Raw genomic sequence first — 22726 nt, 5'->3', positions numbered from 1 at the left:
TGATTGATTGAAAACTTTATTAACAGATTGCAGAATGGGTACAATACAGTACGGCTCAATACACACAATTGTTAAGGGGATGCAGACCAGAGAAAGACTTTCGTCTTGTTTACATCAGGGTCCCCCATTTTCAATTAATCATAACATATATGACATACATGACATACAGATAGACAGTACTGCTACATCTATACATTTATGACATATCAGATTTGCAAATACAGTACTGTTTGTGATACAAAAGTGTCCAGAAAAAGAGTGTTGCTTAGTTTATTGTTTTTATGTGTAAAATATAGCGTGTTCTTGTTTATTATGCATCTTCAGACTTGTGCAGAGAATCGTTCTTTTATTTTGAAACGGCCCCGACGGGAGGTTTTGTTGTTGTTGTCGCTGCTCAGCGGCGCCTCCTGGCGGCGGAACGCGGCACCACGTCCCCCCGCAGCAACCCTGTGTGTCTGAGAGAGAGAGGAGCCGATCAGCGGTCAGTTGGATGAGAGGAGAGATGCAACCATCATCATAATATCCCTGTTACTTACATTCGCAGCCCATCATCCACCGTCGAGGAAATACACCGGATCGTATCGGATTCGTGAGGTAAGAAACTGAATCCACATCATTCAAAAGGAAGCGAAGCTTTAGCTAAAGCCCACTGCCAGCTGGCTAATGTTAGCCATCCACAGCTAGCCACGTTAGCTAGCATCAACCCTTTCACTGCCACACGACAGAAGGTTAACCCTTTACTAGCACACTACCGACGTGTGATAGTAAAGGGTTAACCTTCTGTCGGGTGGCAGTGAAAGGGTTAACCTTCTGTCGTGTGGCAGTGAAAGGGTTAACAATTGTATTGAGCCGTACTGTATTGTACCCATTCTGCAATCTGTTAATAAAGTTTTCAATCAATCAATCAATCAATGGTGATGGTGGTGGTGATGGTGGTGGTACTAGTGAATAGTGATGATGATGTACTTCAGGGAAACAAGGCCCAAACCTGCCAATATTTTCCATTTAAGTCCCAATAATCAACACTCATATTCCAAACCATTACACATAATAGACTTTGATTGATTGATTGATTGAAAACTTTATTAACAGATTGCAGAATGGGTACAGTACAGTACAGCTCAATACATACAATTGTTAAGGGGATGCAGACCAGAGAATGACTTTCGTCTTGTTTACATCAGGGTCCCCCATTTTCAATTCATCATAACATATATGACATACATGACATACAGATACTGCTACATCTATACATTTATGACATACCAGATTTGCAAATACAGTACTGTTTGTGATACAAAAAGAGTCCAGAAAAAAAGAGTATATACATTTGGCGTAGAAACTGTACATTGGATTGGGTAGGTGGGGGGGGGGGGGGGGGGGACTGTACATTGTAGGTGTTTGGGTGGGGGGGGGGTGGTTGGGTAGGAGTGGGGGGGGGGGGTTGGGTAGGAGGGGTGGGTGGGTGGGGGACACTGTACAACTGTACAAGCAAAACTGTACATTGGAATATTGACAAGACCATACATGGTACTTTACTGTACAGTGGAGGGGGTTGTGTTCGGACATTTTCGAGTTGCAGTCTCCTGTAGGTGTTTTTTGAGAGTGTTTTTGAAAGTGGGTAGTGATTCACATTCCTTTACAGCTGTGGGTAGGGTGTTCCACATTGATGTGGCATAATTGCGAAACGTGTTTAGTCCCTTGTTTGAGCCAAATCTGGGTTTAACATGATTTGTGGAGCTCCCTCTGGTGTTGTGATCGTGGTATTCACTGACCTTTGGGAAGTATTTTGACATGTACATGGGTACCTTGGTCGTAGGGCTGGGCGATATGGAAAAAAATCATATCGCGATAACGATATGATAATTTTATTTTATTTCTCGATATCGATAATTATCGAATTGTTATAAGTATAATTTTTTTTTTATTTTTTTTTTAACAACAGATGTATGTTTATTTTGCAGCAATTCTTTGTCATTGCCGCCATCTTTAGTGTTACATCCCCTCACACTCCAGTTATCAGGCTGCAGCTGGTTTAAAAGCTAAAGTAAACCGGCTTCTCTGCTGGCTGTGGCTCCAGAGGAGTTAAACAGTTCTGGCTCTGCTAGTTTATTTTCGATCTTTTGGCGCTTTTTTGGTGGACAAACCACCGCACATGTGCACTGTGACTCGTGACTGGAGTCTAGTTCTGCTAGCACACATAGCCTACTGTGTACAGACGGTTTCAAAATGTATTTTAAATTAGAAAGCAAACAAAATAAATGGACAAGAGAAAAAGAAATCTGAATTTGGTCAGTATTGTCATTTGGACAAGCAAAGCCATTACTTTAAGTTGCAGGCAAGAAAGACAAGTCTGTCCACTGTCTCTGGTTTTAAAATTGCCCTGTTGCAGGTAAAAAAAAAAAAAAAAAAAACGATTTTTTTATTTTTTTTTTTATTTCGATATTCGATATCGATTATTAAAATATATCGCGATATTTATCGTTATCGTTATATCGCCCAGCCCTACTTGGTCGTGTAGTGTATCTTGTAGACCAGGCCCATTGCAAGTTGCTGTACTCTGTCGTCTACTCTAAGCCATCCTAGGTTGTCAAAGTGGGCAGGGGTGAGGTGGGTTCTAGGAGTCAGGTCAAGCAGTAGTCTGACCAGTTTGTTTTGTGATGTTTGTAATTTTGTTTTTAGCGCCTTTGAGGTGCTTTGGTACCATGAGGTGCACGCATAGTCGTAGTACCCTTGAATGAGTGCTCCTGCCAGAGTCTTCAGGGTATTCTTGTTAACCAGAAAGGAGATCCGACCGGTACAAGAATCGAGTTTGTTGGTTGACTTTTTTTATTACATTGGATGCCATTTTGTCGCTAGCTTCGCATAAGCAAAGAACCTGTACGTTAGGACCACACTAACTAACTAGAGGGCTAACTGTCGCAGGTCAAAGGGTTCTGCTAGTTAACCGGCTGTCGTGTGGCAGTGAAATGGTTAACCTTCTGTCGTGTGGCAGTGAAAGGGTTAACCTTCTGTAGTGTGGTAGTGAAAGGGTTAACCTTATGTAGTGTGGTAGTGAAAGGTTAACCTTCTGTAGTGTGGTAGTGAAAGGTTAACCTTCTGTCGTGTGGCAGTGAAAGGGTTAACCTTCTGTAGTGTGGTAGTGAAAGGGTTAACCTTATGTAGTGTGGTAGTGAAAGGTTAACCTTCTGTAGTGTGGTAGTGAAAGGGTTAACCGGCTGTTGTGTGGCGGTGAAAGGGTTAACCTTCCGTAGTGTGGTAGTGAAAGGGTTAACCTTCTGTATTGTGGTAGTGAAAGGGTTAACCTTCTGTAGTGGTAGTGAAAGTGTTAACCTTCTGTAGTGTGGCAGTGAACGTGTTAACCTTCTGTAGTGTGTTAGTGAAAGGTTAACCTTCTGTAGTGTGGTAGTGAAAGGTTAACCTTCTGTAGTGTGGTAGTGAAAGGTTAACCTTCTGTAGTGTTGTAGTGAAAGGGTTAACCTTCTGTAGTGTGGTAGTGAAAGGTTAACCTTCTGTAGTGTGGTAGTGAAAGGTTAACCTTCTGTAGTGTGGTAGTGAAAGGTTAACCTTCTGTAGTGTGGTAGTGAAAGGTTAACCTTCTGTAGTGTTGTAGTGAAAGGGTTAACCTTCTGTAGTGTGGTAGTGAAAGGTTAACCTTCTGTAGTGTGGTAGTGAAAGGTTAACCTTCTGTAGTGTTGTAGTGAAAGGGTTAACCTTCTGTAGTGTGGTAGTGAAAGGTTAACCTTCTGTAGTGTGGTAGTGAAAGGTTAACCTTCTGTAGTGTGGTAGTGAAAGGTTAACCTTCTGTAGTGTGGTAGTGAAAGGGTTAACCTTCTATAGTGTGGTAGTGAAAGGGTTAACCGGCTGTTGTGTGGCGGCGCAGTGAAAGGGTTAACCTTCTGTATTGTGGCAGTGAAAGGGTTAACTAGCAGAACCCTTTGACCTGCGACAGTTAGCCCTCTAGTTAGTTAGTTAGACCTGCAGCGGGGTAGAAACGAACTAGTTACACATCCTGCTGGCCGACCACACAGTGTGGTCCTAACGTACAGGTTCTTTGCTTATGCGAAGCTAGCGACCTAGTCTATTATGTGTAATGGTTTATGAGTGTTGATTATTGGGACTTAAATGCAAAATATTGGCAGGGATTTGGCCTCGTTTCCCTGAAGTCCATCATCATCATCACTATTCACTAGTACCATCATCATCATCATCATCATCATCATCATCATCATCATCATCGTCGTCGTCATTAGCAACAGTCTTGTCTCGAGGATCACACCAATTAATACAATAATCAGTTTTTATTCATGTATAGATTCAATCAGGTGCGGAAATCCCAGGGGGGACATGCCCCCCCCCCATCCTGAGAAAGATATGATATGTCCCCCCCAATATATCACTGTAAACATAACTATGTAATTCAATAGAATAAATAATACGCAATGAAAGAAATTGTGCGGATTATAGACACTTAATAGCGAGTTTTTAAGTTTCCAAAGATTGCGACCCCCCCCTCGCATTTCCTTCACAATGGTTTGAGAGTCCCACCCCCAGGCCCCACCCCCAGGCCCCACCCCCAGGCCCCACCCCCAGGCCCCACCCCCAGGCCCCGGCCCCACCCCCAGGCCCCACCCCCAGGCCCCACCCCCAGGCCCCACTTCCAGGCCCCACCCCCAGGCCCCGGCCCCACCCCCAGGCCCCGGCCCCACCCCCAGGCCCAGGCCCCACCCCCACCCCCAGTGCTGCATGATGCAGGTAGGCTGCGTGTAAATATCACAGCGTCATTAATGGTCGCAGACCTTTCCAGTAAGTTGTTCAAACAAAGGATATGTTAGACATGTCTTTACTTCTACCACTCAATACAATAAAACACATTTATAATCGTCACCACCTTCTACATTCTCGCTGCATTGAATAGAATAGAATAGAATAGAAATACTTTTATTATCCCGTGGGAAATTAGACACTGCAAATCGCTCAACATTTAAACATTTAGACAGGACAGGTCACAAATTAGAATAATAACACAAATCAAATCAAGTTGCCTAGGATAAGAGTAGAGTAAAATTAAATAGGATAAAATGAAATGAAATGATATACAGAATTAAATACAGTAAGAATATACTGAGCATACTGAGCATGGGGTAAACAATTTGGTTATAATTATAATTTAAATCTAAATCTAACTAAATGAAATATGAAATATATATTCCAGTATTCAGTGTAACTAGGTGCAGTATGCTTTAGGTAGTGTATTGACCTCCTTGGGTTCCAATAAGACTTAGATCAATGTCTGGCAACCGTCGCTGCCCCCTGTTGTGGAGCCTGGAGGCCGCTAGTCGCGTCCTCCTGCCACTATTGAGCTGCCGCTCTGTGCACAGTGATGCATTATATAGTCTGATGGCTGTTGGAATGAAGGACTTCCTGTGCCGTTCAGTGCTGCATTTGGGTAGTGTGAGCCTAGCACTGAACATGCTCCTCCTGTCAGCCAAGTCGGTGTGTAGTGGATGGGTGGGGTTTTCCCTGATGGCCTGGAGCTTAGCGAGGCTCCTCCTCTCCGCCACCCTCGCTAGAGAGTCCAGCTCCACCCCAACCACGCTGCTGGCCTTCTTGACATTGAATTACAGGTCACTCTTATGTTAGCTAGTGGTTAGCTGACGTTGTTAGCTGCTAGTAACATCAACTAGCCCCTTTCGTGACTGTGATGCAAGCCCTGCGTAAAATGCCGCTCCGTTGGGGAGGTGGAGCATGAGCGCATACGATGGTGAACTATGCCTGGGCAGGGCGAAGCCAGAGGAAACTCTGGTGGAGGTCCGTAGCGGTCCTGACGTGCAAATCGGTCGTCCGACCTAGTGGGTATAGGGGCGAAAGACTAATCGAACCATCTAGTAGGGTCCCCCATTTTCAATTCATAATGACATTTATGACATACACAACATATATACAGTACTGTTACATTTATGACATACAAGATGTACAAATATACAGTACTGTTTAACAGCGATCCTAACAAATTGTATACATTTGAGGGGGAGGAAACTGTACATTAGGAGGGGGTTGGGTGGGTGGGTTGGGGTGTTTGGACATTTACGGGGGCCAGTTTCGAATTGCAGCCTCCCCGTAGGTGCTCTTTGAGGGCGGTTTTGAACAGGGCACTTCGACTCGCTGCCAGAAGGAGCCGGAATCTAACCGGGAACCTTCCGATGACCAGACGACCGCTCTACCTCCTGAGTTACGGTCAGGATATGTACAGATATATAGATATAGTATACTAAGTCTCTCCCTGTGTCCTTCTTTCCTCTCTGTCAGGCCCCAGTTTCCTATAATAGTAGACCTATAATTAATATCCCCCCCTGCACCACCCCAGTTTCACCACTGGAGTGCGCTAGAGACCTATAATTAATATCCCCCTGCACCACCCCAGTTTCACCACTGGAGTGCGCCACACGGCGTCATGGCTGAGCCGGAGCTGCTGCTGGACGCCAACATCCGCCTCTGGGTGGTGCTGCCCATCGTCTTCATCACCTTCCTGGTCGGAGTGATTCGGCATTACGTCTCCATCCTGCTTCAGAGTGACAAGAAGCTGACGTTGGAACAGGTGTCGGACAGGTAAGCCCCAACTTTAGCCAAGGTAACGTTAAGCTAAAACTAGCTTTTCAGCGAGCTCTTCAGCTAATGCTAATAACACCAGCAAGCGAACACACCAGAGCTCCCCGTCACACCGCTCTGTCGGGACGATGGCATTTAAGAAAGTATCTGCTGTTAAAATGACAAACAGCATTGACACTTTAATTCACGGTCGATTAAAAACATGTTTGTTTTATAATGCTCACTCTCAGCAGGAGGATACCGCACGTGTCGTTGATAAATTATGTCATATGGGATCGGAGCCTAGAATTGAAGCGTACTCGCCGATACCCGCATTTTAGGCTGTATCGAAGGCATTTCCGATACTGGTATCGGTATCGGAAGAACTCTAATCATAATGTTGACATTTGAATTCTAAATCAACATTTGAATTTTTAATTTGTAATACATTTTCTTATTTTTTTTTTTATATAATTTTCTTATGCGTCTATTCATTCTGTTTAAACCAATGGGTTTTTTCTTCACAGTTGCAGATAAAGATTAGGCTACACTAATATTATAGTATTATACCACCATCACTTTCGTACCAACCGTGAACAAATTTAATAAAATATGCAGACAGAATACTTTGAATACTTCATTAGAAGCTTTGAATGTTAAAAAATGACATTCGGTGCAGCATCCCTACAACGCCGATACCGATATTAATATTGCTGTTCTGGCCGATACGGATATTTACCGATGTCGATATCTCTGCATAGAAAACACTTTTTTATGATAATCAAATAAAGAGCTATTTTCCAAAACGCATTTTTTTTTTTTGTACTTTTGTAACTTATTTTCAGAAATGACTGATATTTTGAAACTATTTAAGGCCAAAACAAGTATATATATATATATATATATATATATATATATATATATATATATATATATATATATATATATATAAAAAGATATATATATGTTTTAATATCGGTTCATATCTATGTTGATATCAGGCCGATACCGATGTGTAAAAAAAAAAACTGCCATATCGGCTGATATTATATCGGCGGCCGATATATCGTGCATCACTACCTACAACCATATCACACGTAATTATGCCTAAGCGTGATTTTCTCCCTCTGTGTCCCACATACAGCCAGGTTCTCATCAGGAGTAGAATCCTCAGAGAGAATGGGAAATATATCCCCAAACAGGTGAGATTAAATACTATTTGAAATTCTACAAATTGCCAATTGGTTCTATTTAGAAATGTGTTTGTGTGTAACTAAGATATCCCCCCCCCCCCCCCCCCCCCCCCGCTCTCGGAAGTGTTGCGGTGGTCTACGACCCCCCCCCCACACACACTAGATGCGTTTACAGTTTAAAGTCTTCCTATTTACTATTCCGGAATTCTTTTGCAAGTTATCGCCCCGAAGCATTATCACAACGCCTCCGCTCAGACGGAGCCTCGCCGGGCGAAGAGAGACGTGTTGAAACTCTTCTCTGCGTTTCAGTCTTTCTTGATGAGAAAGTTCTACTTCAACAATCAAGAAGACGGGTTCTTCAAGAAGACCAAGAGAAAGGTCGTCCCTCCCTCCCCGATGACCGGTAAGATTTATCTTTCTAGAACCACCGCCCCCTGACTTAACACTTTGACTGCCACGCTGTTTCCCCATCTTTGTACTTAGTTGGCCAGCGCTGTAAAGTATAGCAGGGTTATATCTATATTCTATATTATAGCTATGGAGACAATACTATGGCTCATTTGACATCAACTATCCATCGTTCAACATGTGAAAAAGAATGAATTTTTTCATGTACGTTCGCGTGTTATACCGCGTGGTGAATATTGTATAGTTTCAGAGTGATCCTGGCTAATTCCTGGTAACTGCGTTATGGAGCAATACGTGAATTCTGCTAAAAGCGTTCACGTTGCTTGCCTGTACACGCTCTACTATTTCCAATTCAAAGGTATATAATAGGTATTATGTTTCATCATGAATGCATGAAAGGGGGGGTTGGGGGAGTTTTTTGATACTTTGATCGCCAGTAACGGCATTTGTTTTGAATACTACATACGTTGATCGGCCGGATCGATATGAAAACATTGTAGGATCAAGGTGAAATTGATGTCATATAGTCCTTACCTTTGATCAGGGTTATTCCAAAAAGAATATTCCAATTGTCTGATCGCGATTTCCAGTATTGATGTCCATCTGGTCCCGGACATAATTTGGCACAACAAGCGCAGAGGAGTATCGCATCGGCGATCTTACAAAAAACAATGCATGCGTGTGTGTTCCGGTGTGTGTGTGTGTGTGTGTGTGTGCTAACCTTGTGTGCTAACCGCTAACATTGAGGATAATTGCATGCCAATTAAAGACCTCTGCGACAGGTCCTCCATTATTATTATTATTATTATTATTATTTGGCACAACTTATGGATTGAGTGTGCTAAATGCGTTTCGAAATGGTCGGATGAAGCGATTTACTTGGCTCCGTCTAAATTCTGCACCCGGAGGGGTTTAGATGTAACACACGGTGTGAAATAAGGTTTCAAAGGGTGGACGATACTGCCACCTAGCAGGATGCGGCCGGTATTGCACTTTTGGGATTTCAGAATGATTTCCTATGGTAACACTGAGGTCCGTGGATGAATAATGAATAAAAAAAATCGAATAAAAGAAAAAACGATCAAAACCCGAGAAATCTTGGGTCCGGCAGTCAACGCATGGCGAGTTAACCCGAGAAATCTCGGGTCTGGCAGTCAATGTGTTAAAGGTGCTATAGATTAAAATTATGTAGAATAATCATTTACATTTACATATACAGATATTTTAGAAAGGTGCGCAATACAATTCTTGCCAACCCCCCGAAAATAATTATAGATTTATTTATCATTGAAAAATCTTTCGTGGGTCCAAAATGTTGTTTACATATTGCAGGCATGTAGCCCCTCCCCACTTCCCACTTCCCCATGTTGTTTACATATTGCAGGCATGTAGCCCCTCCCTACAGGCATGTAGCCCCTCCCTACTTCCCACTTCCCCATGTGGATTGCACCTGATTGGATAAATGACATGCTGGTGCTCCGATGTGACATCTAGTGGCTGAATGTTATTTATAGCACCTTTGACCTTGATTTTAGAAATTGAAATTAGAAATCTCTTTTACAAGGAGGGGCCTCCTGGACAAGACGGGCAACGGCACAATTAAAAACATATAACAATTTACAATGAAATAAAAATAAATAAATGACAGAATCACATAAATATAAGAAATGTCCATCAATATTCATCACAAGTCATCAATGTCAGGGTTCACACAAGGCCAATATAAATCAATCTGCAGCTTGAAGTGCCTCCAAGTCGTTAAAGGAACACTCCAACATTTTGGGAAATTAGCTTGTATTTGCCATCTACCCTGGAGTTAGACAAGAAGATACAAACCTTTCTTCTTCTCTGTGCGTGCAGTAGGAGTAGGAAGACGCGCACCGTTAGCCTAGCTTAGCGTCAGTCACTGGAAGTAGGTTCCTCCATTAGCCTAGTTCCCAACGTCTTCCTACTGCATGCACAGCACAGAGAAGAAAAAGGTATGCATCTTCTTGTCTAACTCCAGGGTAGTAGGCAAATAAGCAAATTTCCCAAAATGTTGGAGTTTTCCTTTAAGAATGACTTTAAATGCATCCAGTGAGTCCAGCTGTCGAGGATTCAGATAATTCGGCAACAGATTCCAAGCCGATTCCAACTGATTCATATATAAGTTGGTCTGATTTATTTCGCGTTCAACAGTCTCATTCTGCAATGCATTCATATTATGTTTTCAATTGCAATCGATGCAGTGGTTTTCCTTTTGAGTCTCTGACGCTGCCGGTGTGTTCGTCACAGATCCCAGCATGCTGACCGACATGATGAAGGGCAACGTGACCAACGTTCTGCCCATGATCCTCATCGGAGGCTGGATCAACTGGACTTTCTCAGGATTCGTGACAAGTAACGTTTTCTCATTATTCACGTACTGGTTTAACAGCCTTGTTGTATATATGAATGAATGAATGATTTTATTTCGGTATTTTTTTTTACAAAGCATAGTAGTAGAACTTCCAAAGAAACGAAAAAATAAAATTACCGAACTATTTACACAAAAAAAAGAAAAATACAAAAAAGAAACATAATTCAGTATATCATTTAGCAAAGGTTACAAACGTTTCATAGTTTTATGTACAAAACGTATACACATTTATTTATGTTTTCTTTTTTTTAATACTTTTTCTTTTTTTATATATAATGATTTTCCTTTTTCTTCTTCCCTTTGTCACTATTTGAACACCGCTATGTTATCGATCAAATATAACTAGGATAATAATGAGGTTTTATATTTATGTATCGCCTTATATTTGAGTAATTTCTTAAAAGTATGTAGCAAACTACACATTTTTACCTCTTTGTCAAAGCTATGTATGTGTTTGTTATACATCCGTTAAATACCATCGTCTAGTTTGGCATCCAACCAGAGTGTCAGCCCCAGTCAGAATACATGTACATCAGCACAGACTGGGAGTATAACATTTACTTTATTTATTATTATTAAAAAGAAATTTAGATTAGATTCAAATGTATTGTCATCATACAGCACAAGTACAGTACAACTAAAAGAAGTTTGGCATCCAACCAGAGTGCAAATGTAACCGTAAAGTGCAATAGTAATATACAATGTACAGGTGATTAAACTGGGTATAAAATATATGAATTAGTACCAAGTAATGGTAATAAATAGATGTATGTACAGATATAGATATAGTATTAATATGTACAGTGATACAGGTATCATGGTAGTAACTATACTGGCCAGCAGTGTAACTGGTAAGAGTAGGTAAGGGATATGTAATATAGGGATATGGATTTCATTTACTTTCTCAGGATTTGTAACGTTTTCTCATTCACATACTGGTTTAACACCTTGTGGTATGTATGTAGCTATACAACTGTTAAATACCATCATCTAGTTTGGGCTGGTATTACATAGAAGGCATTGCTGGAAAGATATATATATAAGCAATATGGAGGGGAAAGATGGATATTGCACGACTCAAGAATGAATGTTTTCTCCATATTGTATTGAAACATCACACTATCTGCTCAGGTATTGGAAATAATAACATGTTAATCTAGTTGATCTTTGATTCGGCTCAAAATGTATCGTCATCATGCGGCACAAGTACAGTACCAACAAAAATAAGTGTGGTGTCCAACCACAGTGGCAAATGTAACAGTAAAGTGCAATAGTAATATACAATGTACAGGTGATTAAACTGGAATATAAATTAGTACTACTGAGTAATAATGCTAATCTGATGTATTATTTGTCATATTGGACTGCATGGTAATGGGAAATGTGATCGCAAACGCAAACTAATTCGCACACTTAAATTAATTTACATTTGATGTCATCTTTTCTTTTGATTTGCAATATAATTATTATAATATATATTTTTTTTTTAATACGATCATACTGATATATGATACATATTGCTATATTATATCATATTTTCTTCTTACTGAACTAGTTGTCCTTGTGCGTCCCTCTGTCCCACGCAGCCAAGGTGCCCTTCCCTCTGACACTGCGCTTCAAGCCCATGTTGCAACAGGGAATAGAGCTGCTCTCCTTGGATGCCTCCTGGTAAAGTGATGGATACTGTTGTTGTTATTGTCATATGTTGTGAAAATGCTTGGGGGGGACAGTTGTAAACAGCGATGTGCTGATACTGATATTGGATACCGGTCTGATAGTGGGCCAGAATAGGATGTGTGTTATTGGAGAATTTGGCAAATGAAGAAGTGGTGTCGGGTCGGCCCCTAGTTGTTAACACATTCACGGCCATTCGATATCCCCATCTAGCTATAGCTGGGCCAGCTTTCCATTACACACTTTCACTGTGCGTCACGTTGTTTGTAGAGCTAAATCTATATTTTATATTATAGCTATGGATACAATATCATGGTCATTTGACAGTAAGAATCTTCCGTTCAAGATGCAAAAAAGAAAAAAAGATTCCATCTATACGTTCCCGTTTTTATACCGTGGTGAATATGAGTGTTATTTCGGAATGATCAGTGCTAATTCCTGGGAGGATAAGCCGCGATGTGTATTATACCAAATCCATTGGCGTTTTGTCCCTACACACGCTACAGTTAAAAAATCAAATGCATATGATAGGTATTATGAATGCATGAAAGGGGGGGGGGGTCGTTTCTGATGAATTGATTGCCAATAACAGCATTGGTTATTACCACAACATACGCTGATCAGGGAGATGGCTATGAAACCCTTGCACGATCAAGCTGAAATTTACCTCAAATTGTTCGGTGGGATTCCAAAAAGAATATTCCAATTATTTGATCGCCATCTGGTAGATCGTATGTCCATTTGGTCGACGACATAACCCACCACAGCATAATGAATCGGGGGTCCCGAAAACTATTCAATGTGATCGGGTAGGGCTGATTTTCGAAGCTTTTTTTTGCAATCGAAGCTTCGGGGCTGAGCTTCGATTTTAATTCGAAGCTTCGAATTTTTTTTTATAAAAATAATGTTTTTTTTTTTTTTTTTATCTTATGTTGTGGGACTTGTACAGCACTTTCATAAACGTTGTTGTTTTTAAATGTGCTCTATAAATAAAGTGGGTTGGATTAATTAATTAAGTAGCCTCTTTCGTGACTGAGCCAACAAGGTTTCACTCGGCTGTGTGATTTAATTCAAGGTGGATCGCTGTTGTCGTTTGAACAACTTCAGATTTCATGGGAACTACCAATCCCCCAAATCAAGAGTGTTTAAGATGAATGAAGTAAGATTTTGATTATTTGAAATATGGCCTGTGTAGACTAAACTATGCACAGAATTATGTCGGTCTACAAGGTCCGGATTCTACATGGTCCGGCAATGTAGACCTTGTAGACTCCACTACAGACCAATTATCAGTGAATGTTCATGCATTTTTAAGAAGGGCAACTTCCACAAAAAAACAAAGAACTCACCTAAACATCTCAGTAGCACCTTATCTAAATTTTATTTCCTATTTTGTTTATTCATCCCAGTATCTTTCTTTCTTATGTGTGGAATTCTACAAGGCATGTAGGTGTATATGTATTTGAGGATGATATCCTTCAAACAGGCAATAGTGATGATATAATTTGGGCAGTGCTGAGCTGGGTTACTTTCCTCCAGTGTATTTGTCCCCCGGCCCCACCCAATGGCCCCATGCGCGCGCGCGCACACACACATACACACACACACACACACACACACACACACATTTACATTTAGTCATTTAGCTGACGCTTTTATCCAAAGCGACTTACAAGTTCTGTACGACAAGACAGCAAGAAGGGTACAACTCTATCAGCTGAGTAACAATGTTTATCAAAGTGTTGCGTGTTACAGTGTAGGTTAGTTTATTAGGAAAAGTGCATGACAGTAAGGTTAGTCACGGTTAGATTTTTTTTTTTTTTTTTTTAATCATTTCAGATAATGGTTGAAGAAGTGAGTCTTTAGTCGACGGCGAAAGATTGGACGGGATTCGGCTGTCCTAACTGGGATGGGTAGTTCTCACACACACACACACAAATCGAAGTAAAAAAAAAAAATATTGAAAAAAAAATGTTTGAATTATTATTATTTTTTTTTAAACTTCGATTTTTTTTTTAATGTTCGAAGCTTGTGCCATCGAACGAAGCTTCGAAGTATTTAAGACAGCCCTATGATCGGGTGAAGCCATAGGTTCAGGTTAGTAGAAAAGAGCGCCCGGAGCATTTTCAGTGTGGCACCCGGTCTGGAACAGGGGTTACTGCATTCTCGATACAGCGCTACTAGCAGGATCTGGCCGGTACTGCACCTTCGGAGTCCCAATATGCCTTTTCCAGGCAAAATACAGCTCCCTGACATTGAATAGGGTATTAAAATCGAATAAAAGAAAAAACAAGTCAAAAACGTATATACGTTTTTGGCCGTCAACCGCTGGCTCCCAATAACGTATATATACACGTGGTTGGCCGGGAAAGTGTTAAAGGTCTCCTCCACTCAAAAAAATTTCTACATATTGCTGGATCTTTTGAGTCGTATTTGATTTGACAGTTTGATCTGAATTTTGTTCGATGGCATTGCTAGATGTACGATAATTATCGTATTTGTACAATCAAGGCTAACCTTGTGACCCGGTCTCCAGGGTGAGCTCGGCGTCCTGGTACTTCCTGAATGTGTTTGGACTGCGCAGCATGTACTCGCTCATCCTGGGACAAGATAACGGTAATCCTGCCTGTTCTTTTCTCTCTTTTTTTATCCACTTTTTCTCCCCCTTTTTCTGTGTTTTCCTCCCATCCCAATTTAGTCGTGCCAATAGACCTATCTCAAACCCTGCCCTCTTTTCTTGATCCTCCAATCACAACTGTCGCTTGCCTCGGACTTTGTCTTTGTCCGAGGCAAGCGACAGTTGTGATTGGAGGATCAAGAAAATAGGGCAGGGTTTGAGATAGGTCCATTCCCCCCTCCCCTTTCCTGATCGTTGCTCGCATGTGCCCCCCACTGGTCGGTCTAGGGAGGGGGTTGATGGATACTATCGCGTGTCCCCTCCGATACATGCAGAGTCAGCCAGCCACTTCTTTTCACCTGCCAGCGCGGACTCTCATTTGGCGAGGAGTAACGTGTGGGAGGGCTCACACTACCCTCGCCATCTCCTGTCCTTGCTGTGCAGGCGCCCTGACCGACCTGTAGGAGTCGCTGTTTTACAACGATCAGATTACCACCCGCCGGCTTCCCTCCCGCTGACTCTGCCAATTGAGCCAGTATGACGGCCGGCCCAAGCCGGAGGCAACGCCGACAGCCGGATTCGATACCGGTGTCTCTCACGTTGGTGACGAGCGCTTAGTCCGATGATGCCACTTATCGATTTCACGCAGTTATCGATAAATGGTCTCAGCCTTATTCTTTTCCCCCCTTTTGGTTTACCAGATTATAAATTGATAGTTTGAGGAGTAGAATGATATGGAAATAGCTTGTTATGTATTGTTAGATTGTGTGAATGCCTGCTGTTTTTTACAGTTTTGCGATGATTACAGTCGTTGATTCTGATCAATGATTCTGATCGATGCTCACTTCAGGGTGTCTGCGGGGTATTATATTCATAATTCTCAATATAGTATAATTCTTGAAAGGTAAACCAAGTTATCCATGATGACTGGGCTAAGCTAACTAGCGTTAGATGCTAACCCTGGAAAACGCTCAAAGCGGACTCCACAACACTAGGAAAGGGGGTGGGTTATATTGACGACGCTTGACGTTTAAACATAACTTCATATTTATTGGTTATTCGTTTCTTTATATCAGCATCCAGTTTCCATCTCTGTGTATTAAACTCTTCTTGTTTACATTCGAGTGTGACATCACCTACGGCAGCTTAGACGCTCAAAACGCAAACCTAGAACAAAACCCGAGGGGGGGGGGCTCTCTCTCTCTCTCTCGCTCTCTCTCTCTCTCTCTCTCTCTACATTCAATGATTTAAAGTAGCCAAACGTTACAGCATAAATACTAACTGGATAGTTGATGATATAAACATTTAATTTCATTATCTGAAATATTCTAAAATCATTAAGTCTGCTATAAGCCATTATCCCTTTGTGTGTGATTATTATTTTCTCACAGTAGTGTATATATATGTGTGTGTGTTTGGCTAAAGTGGATAGAAAACACAGTACTGTGCAAAAGTCTTAGGTTTTTTTTTTAATATAAATTAAAAAAAATTATTAATGTGTCAGTAGACTACTCTTAGTACATTTTCATTTAATTATTTTTTAAAGCATCTTCATGGTTTAATAATGCAAACATATGTTGCAGGGACTTATTATAATCACCATATTGGCGTGACTGTATGCATCAAAGGGTTAAATCAAGCATTTTTAAGTGCTTTAGAGGAAATGTCAAAATATCGCGATATATATCGTGTATCGTGATATGGCCAAAAATATCGCGATATCATTTAGAGGCCATAACGCCCAGCCCTACCCTGTACTAGATTATCGTTGATAGTTTGAGGAGGAAAATAATATGAAAATGGCTTGTTATGTTGTTATATTGTTGTTATATTAATTGGACGCATGCCTGCTGTTTTAACAGATTTGAGATGATTACAGTCATTGATTCTGATCGAGGCTCATTTGCAAACGCCTTTCTTAAATTGAGCCTTGAGTATTTTTTTTTTTATCTCAGAACGAGCATGTGCCACTAATCCCGTGTCATGGCTTACAAGTTTTACGTTCAGTGCGTTGTTTATTCAGATAAAACATTTTTTAAATGTTTTGATTGCCTATATTTTCATATTCTTATATTCAGATGTAATTTTATTGCCTATTTGTCTTTCTACTATTACCCTGCCCATACCTGTACCTCCCCTCACTTACATTGCTGGATCTTTGAGTCATATTTGATTTGACAGTTTGATCTGAATTTCGTTTCGAGGGTACAGGCTCGTATGGCATTGCTAGATATGATAATTATCGTATTTTGTACGATCATGCTGCTATGGCGTCTGAATTTTCTCAAGGGGATCACTATATCTTATCTAGGATTGGGTACCGTTCACATTTGAACCGATACCGGTACCCAACGGTACCTTTTTTCTGTACTTTAGTCTCTAAAAATGTAATCTACTCAGTTGTAAAAATGTGTCCAAACTTCAAATGATTTATTATCATTATTATTTATTTAGAACAATTTGTTATAATATATAATATTGCAGCGAGCGTTGTCTGCATCTAGCTTTGTAAAGTAACCACACTTGCAACCGTTTTCGGCTTGCCATCGCCCCGACTGCTTTGTTGTTGAATCAAGTAAAATCGTGTATTGTGCGCGTGAACGTTGACATGAGGCACACTCCATACGTTTCGTTTCGCAGTAAACGAAACCTTGACGTCATCAAAATGTTTTTTTTTACAGTACATGATTCGGTCGGTACCCTTAACACATTGGACGCCAAAAACGGGTTAACTCGTTATTGCCCTCCATGCGTTGTGCGCCAGAAATGAGTTAACTCGTTTTTGGGATCAATATTAAATATTTTCGCCATGGCATTCATAATTCATCCAGCCTCCCTCCGGGACGCAGCTGGACCCTGTTCTGATTGCAACGCCTCAATACCGCCGGCGAGTTACACTCCAAGCCAAACCGGAAGTGGCGCTCGGTGCATCTGGGAGAATCCGCCGGCAGTAATATCTTGTAGCGTGGATCTAGATACACACTTGAGTGCATTGGGATAGCTTTCGAAACGCAATAATCAATATGATTTTGGCGTTTATTGCGTCATACAAACCGGAAATGGATCTTAGCAGATCGACGTCAAATAATTGGAATATTTTTCCTCCAGTCTCATCGGCGAACGGTAAGAGGAATCTAATGTTATTTTCAGCCCGATTGTTTATTCATTTTAGGGCAATCCATCTGATCAACGTATCAACCCATAGTAAAAAAAGACGCTACTGATGATCAAGGAATTATAAACGACCCCCCCCCCCCTTTCCTTCACGCATGATGAAGCATAATGTATACCGATCATATACATTTGAATTTTTTAATATAGCGTGTATAGGACAGAAACGCCAATCGATAATCTATCATATGCGTCGGGGCCTATAACTCGCGTTTTAGGAATTACTGCAGAAAACCTTAAAAACATCGAATTCATGATTGACGATGTTTCGATTTTCACTTTTTCTTTCTTTCTTTTTTTCTTTTTTTTAAGAGTCACCGTTTATTTTACAAAAAGTGATGTTTGGTGAAAGTTAGATTTGCACTTTATTAATCCCAATAGGGAAATTCATTCTTGTTTTATGATCAAGAGGCACATTTTATTTGTTTTAAGTGAAGTTTGGTGAAAAAGCAAGTTATTGCACTATTAATCCCAATAGGGACATTCATCTTGGTTTGATCAAGAGTAACCTTTTATATATATTATATATATATAATTTTTAAGTGAAGATTGGTGAAAGTTAGGTTTGCACTTCAATCCCAATAGGGAAATTCATCTTGGTTTGATCATTATTTTGTGTCAAATAAAAACAAAGCTTATTTGAATGATTTCCTTGGCTTTTCTAGCTTTTAAGAGAAAGATATCGATGTACATCAGATGTGGTTTGAACAAATCGGAGATGTTATTTTTAGGCCATATCTCCCCCAGCCCTCCCCACCCCTAACCCTGTCTCATGGGACCCTCCCCCAGCCCTCCCCACCCCTAACCCTGTCTCATGGGACCCTCCCCCACCCCTAACCCTGTCTCATGGGACCCTCCCCCAGCCCTCCCCACCCCTAACCCTGTCTCATGGGACCCTCCCCCACCCCTAACCCTGTCTCATGGGACCCTCCCCCAGCCCTCCCCCACCCCTAACCCTGTCTCATGGGACCCTCCCCCAGCCCTCCCCACCCCTAACCCTGTCTCATGGGACCCTCCCCCAGCCCTCCCCATCCCTAACCCTGTCTCATGGGACCCTCCCCCAGCCCTCCCCATCCCTAACCCTGTCTCATGGGACCCTCCCCCAGCCCTAACCCTGTCTCATGGGACCCTCCCCCAGCCCTCCCCCAGCCCTAACCCTGTCTCATGGGCCCCTCCCCCAGCCCTCCCCCAGCCCTAACCCTGTCTCATGGGCCCCTCCCCCAGCCCTCCCCACCCCTAACCCTCTCATGGGACCCTCCCCATCCCTAACCCTGTCTCTGGCGCCCCCTACAGGCGCTGACCAGTCCAGGATCATGCAGGAGCAGATGAGTGGCGCTGCCATGGCGATGCCGGCGGATACAAACAAAGCCTTTAAGGTAGAGACCGCTGTTAACCCTGTCACTGCCGCACACTACATGAGGTTAACCCCTTTACTATCACTGCCACAATTAGGGCTGTCCCCGACTAAGGATTTGGATGGTCGACTATGATTGGCCAAAATGTGCGGTAACGGTAATCCTGCCTATTGCCTGTTCTCTTCTCTTTTTTTTCACTTTTTCTCCTCCTATTTTTCTCCTATTTTCCTCCCCATCCCAATTTAGTCGTTATGCCAATTCCCCCCCTCCCCTTCCTGGTCGTTGCGCGCATGTGCCCCCCACTGGTCGGTCTAGGGAGGGTTGATGGATACTATCGCATGTCCCCTCCGATACATGCGGAGTCAGCCAGCCATTTCTTTTTCACCCGCCAGCGAGGACTCTCATTGGTGAAGTGTAAGTGTAAGTCACCATTTCCCTCCCTCGCTGTGTGCAGGCGCCCTGACCGACCTGTAGGAGTCGCTGTTTACAACGCCCGGGTTGCCTCTATACTTTCCACAAGCAACTTGTCCTTCCGCATTCCCGTTTTGCGCTCTGATTGGCCACGCCCGTTTCTGGTCATGTGACATGTGCGCCCAATCGTGTGACGGCAAGTACTTTGGACGGTTAAGTTTAGGCGCTCTTTCGAAGTTGGTTAAGGTTAGAGTTTGTCTTAGAGCAGGGCGATAGAACGCCAGCCCTGATTCCAAACTCTAACCTTAACCAACTTCGAAAGAGTCGCCTAAGCTTAACCAGTGATAAACTAGCCGTTAGGTCGTTTGCAGGCTGTTCGATGCGGAAATGGGCTAAGACACTGCTCGTCATGTGATTGGGCGCACATGTCACATGACCAGAAACGTGCGTGGCCAATCAGAGCGCAAAACGGGAATGCGGAAGGACAAGTTGCTTGTGGAAAGTATAGAGGCGACCAGGACCCACCCTCGCCGGGTTTCCCACCTGCTAACACACCCAATTGTGTCCGTGTGGACGGTCGGCCAAGCCGGAAGCACCACAGCTGGATTCGATCCCACTGTCTCTGTGGTGGTAGACAGACGCTTAGTCCGCTGCGCTACCCGGCCGCTCCTTTTATAATTCATTCATGTGATGTTTTTGTATATTGATCTCCCAAGTCGAGCTTCTTCCCCTCAGCTGTCATCTCCCTGAACCCTGTACCACGATGACACCCCCCCCCCCATGAACTCTGAACTCCACTGCCTATATCATATGCTCTGTTACCCATACTGTATGAACTTTGAACTCTGTTGCCTATACTCAATTTATACCTGCCTACCGCTTTCACTGTCTACAGCTGCCCTACACTGTAATCATAGTAATAATAATCATAATTACCTACCTCGTACTAGTCTCTTTATGATGGCATGTACAATAGTGCTGTATATACATTTATATATTATATTTACCACATATATATATCCATATCTGTTTGAATATACCTGCATATTATCCTTCTATATACCTACTCATACACCTGCATGCATATAACCAATATAACTATGATAGCATGTACAATAATGCTGTGTATATATATATTTATTCTTACCGTGTGTGTGTATATATATATATATATATATATGTATACATCTGTCTCAATATACCTGCATGTAAGCCTTTTTACATATCTGTAGATACTATATCTATATAACTGTACATATCCCTTACCTACTCTTACTAGTTACACTGCTGGCCAGTATGACTTACTACCATAGTGTCTTTATACCTGTATCACTGTACATATTAATACTACATCTATATCTGTACATATCTCTTACCTACTCTTACTAGTTACACTGCTGGCCAGTATGACTTACTACCATAGTGTCTTTATACCTGTATCACTGTACATATTAATACTACAACTCTGTACGTACATCTGATGAGCACAATTACTCAGTAGAACTAATTCATATATAGTTTATATCCAGTTTAATCACCTGTACATTGTATATTACTATTGCACTTTACTGTTACATTTGCACTCTGGTTGGATGCCAAACCTCTTTTCGTTGTAACTGTACTTGTGCCGCATGATGACGATACATTTTAATCTGATCTAATATTTGTTTTGTTTTTATGCATCTATCTCCCTTCAGGCTGAGTGGGAGGCACTTGAGCTCACGGACCACCAGTGGGCGCTGGAGAGCGTGGAGGAAGAGCTGATGAGCAGGGAGCTGGACTTTGACGGAATGTTTAGCAAGGAGCTGTCGGCTGGCATCTTCTGATCGCCTGTCCACTCCCGCCTGTGGGAACCCTCAGTTACTGGGTTTCTTTATTTTCTTTTCTTTTTTTTTTAATTAAATGCAGTTGGGAGTCCGTTTAGAACAAGGAAACTATAAAAGAAGGAAGGGTCGTCACGTCAGAACACAAATCGCAGATGATTCTGACATCCGAGGTGATGACCTGTTTTTAACCCTTTCACTGCCACACGACAGAAGGTTAGCTCTTTACTATCACACAACCGACGGCGATGCTCCATCATTAGCATCATTAGCTCCGCATTTGCGGAGCTAATGATGGAGCATCGCCGTCGGTTGTGTGATCGTAAAGGGCTAACCTTCTGTATTGTCACAGTGAAAGGGTTAACCGGCTGTCGTGTGGCAGTGAAAGGGTTAATGTCGGGTCATAAACCAGACGGTGATCTGAAAGTCTCCACACTTGGCACGACGTGCGTTCACCACTGTGACGTGACGACCCCTCCTTCTCTTTACAGTCTCCTTGGTTTAGAAGTTTCTAGATGAGTCGTGTAGAGATGGGACACACGCCTCCTCACCTTCATGCAAGGTTTACATTCGTTCCTGTACGTCGACCGCTGTCCTCGCAACCAACACGGCTTCCTCCCTCTGCTTTCAATGGAATACCTGAAAATAATACACGGGTTCTGCCGCCGCCTGTTATAAAGTAGAGAACGGTGGTCGGGGTAGCTTTGACCTTTCACCTTTTGAGAACGGAGATGTGGGGTCGAGGGGAAAAACAGAAATGTGTTGTTTAATTTCTTGAAAAGCAGGATCAGTGGCGTGGTGTGATGATCCGCTAGCATTCCCGTTAACATGTCATTATAGGTCATAGTATGTGAACTACTGTTTATTTTATTTTATAACAAGTCGTGAACTATTAGCAATGCTGCCATCTCGTTAAGACAACAGGATTACAATCGGTAACATTTCACTTTTGACTGTGAATGAGACGAGTTTATTTCATCGATCCCCCTGTCGGTTCGAAGAAGAACGCTAGCCAACTGTGAACTCTAAAGAAAACTGGCTGGATTCTGGCTACGGTCGTGTTTGTTGTATGGTTTAACAATTTGGAG

At 42.1% G+C, this 22726-nt stretch overlaps 1 protein-coding gene across 2 annotated transcripts; it reads left to right on the top strand.

Annotated features, from left to right (window-relative positions):
* The first annotated feature begins 461 nt into the window (after positions 1-461).
* On the top strand, positions 462-21860 carry emc3 (ER membrane protein complex subunit 3). 2 transcript variants are annotated; one of them, XM_084317621.1, is made up of 9 exons: positions 462-594; positions 6310-6609; positions 7733-7790; positions 8091-8184; positions 10464-10568; positions 12174-12255; positions 14798-14877; positions 19343-19425; positions 21513-21860. In XM_084317621.1, exons 2-9 carry the CDS (start codon positions 6455-6457, stop codon positions 21639-21641), a joined length of 786 nt encoding a protein of 261 aa, XP_084173747.1. In that variant the 5' UTR covers positions 462-594; positions 6310-6454; the 3' UTR covers positions 21642-21860. The 2 variants fall into 2 exon arrangements, with proteins under 2 accessions (XP_084173747.1, XP_084173748.1); XM_084317622.1 differs by having other exon boundaries at positions 474-594; positions 6425-6609.
* Positions 21861-22726: the final 866 nt, after the last annotated feature.

Source organism: Notolepis coatsorum, assembly GCF_963971535.1.
Source record: "Notolepis coatsorum genome assembly, chromosome: 6".
In the NCBI taxonomy this organism is placed as follows: Eukaryota; Metazoa; Chordata; class Actinopteri; order Aulopiformes; family Paralepididae; genus Notolepis; species Notolepis coatsorum.
Note: the sequence above shows the minus strand (reverse complement) of the source record. Positions and strands in the feature narration are given on the sequence as shown.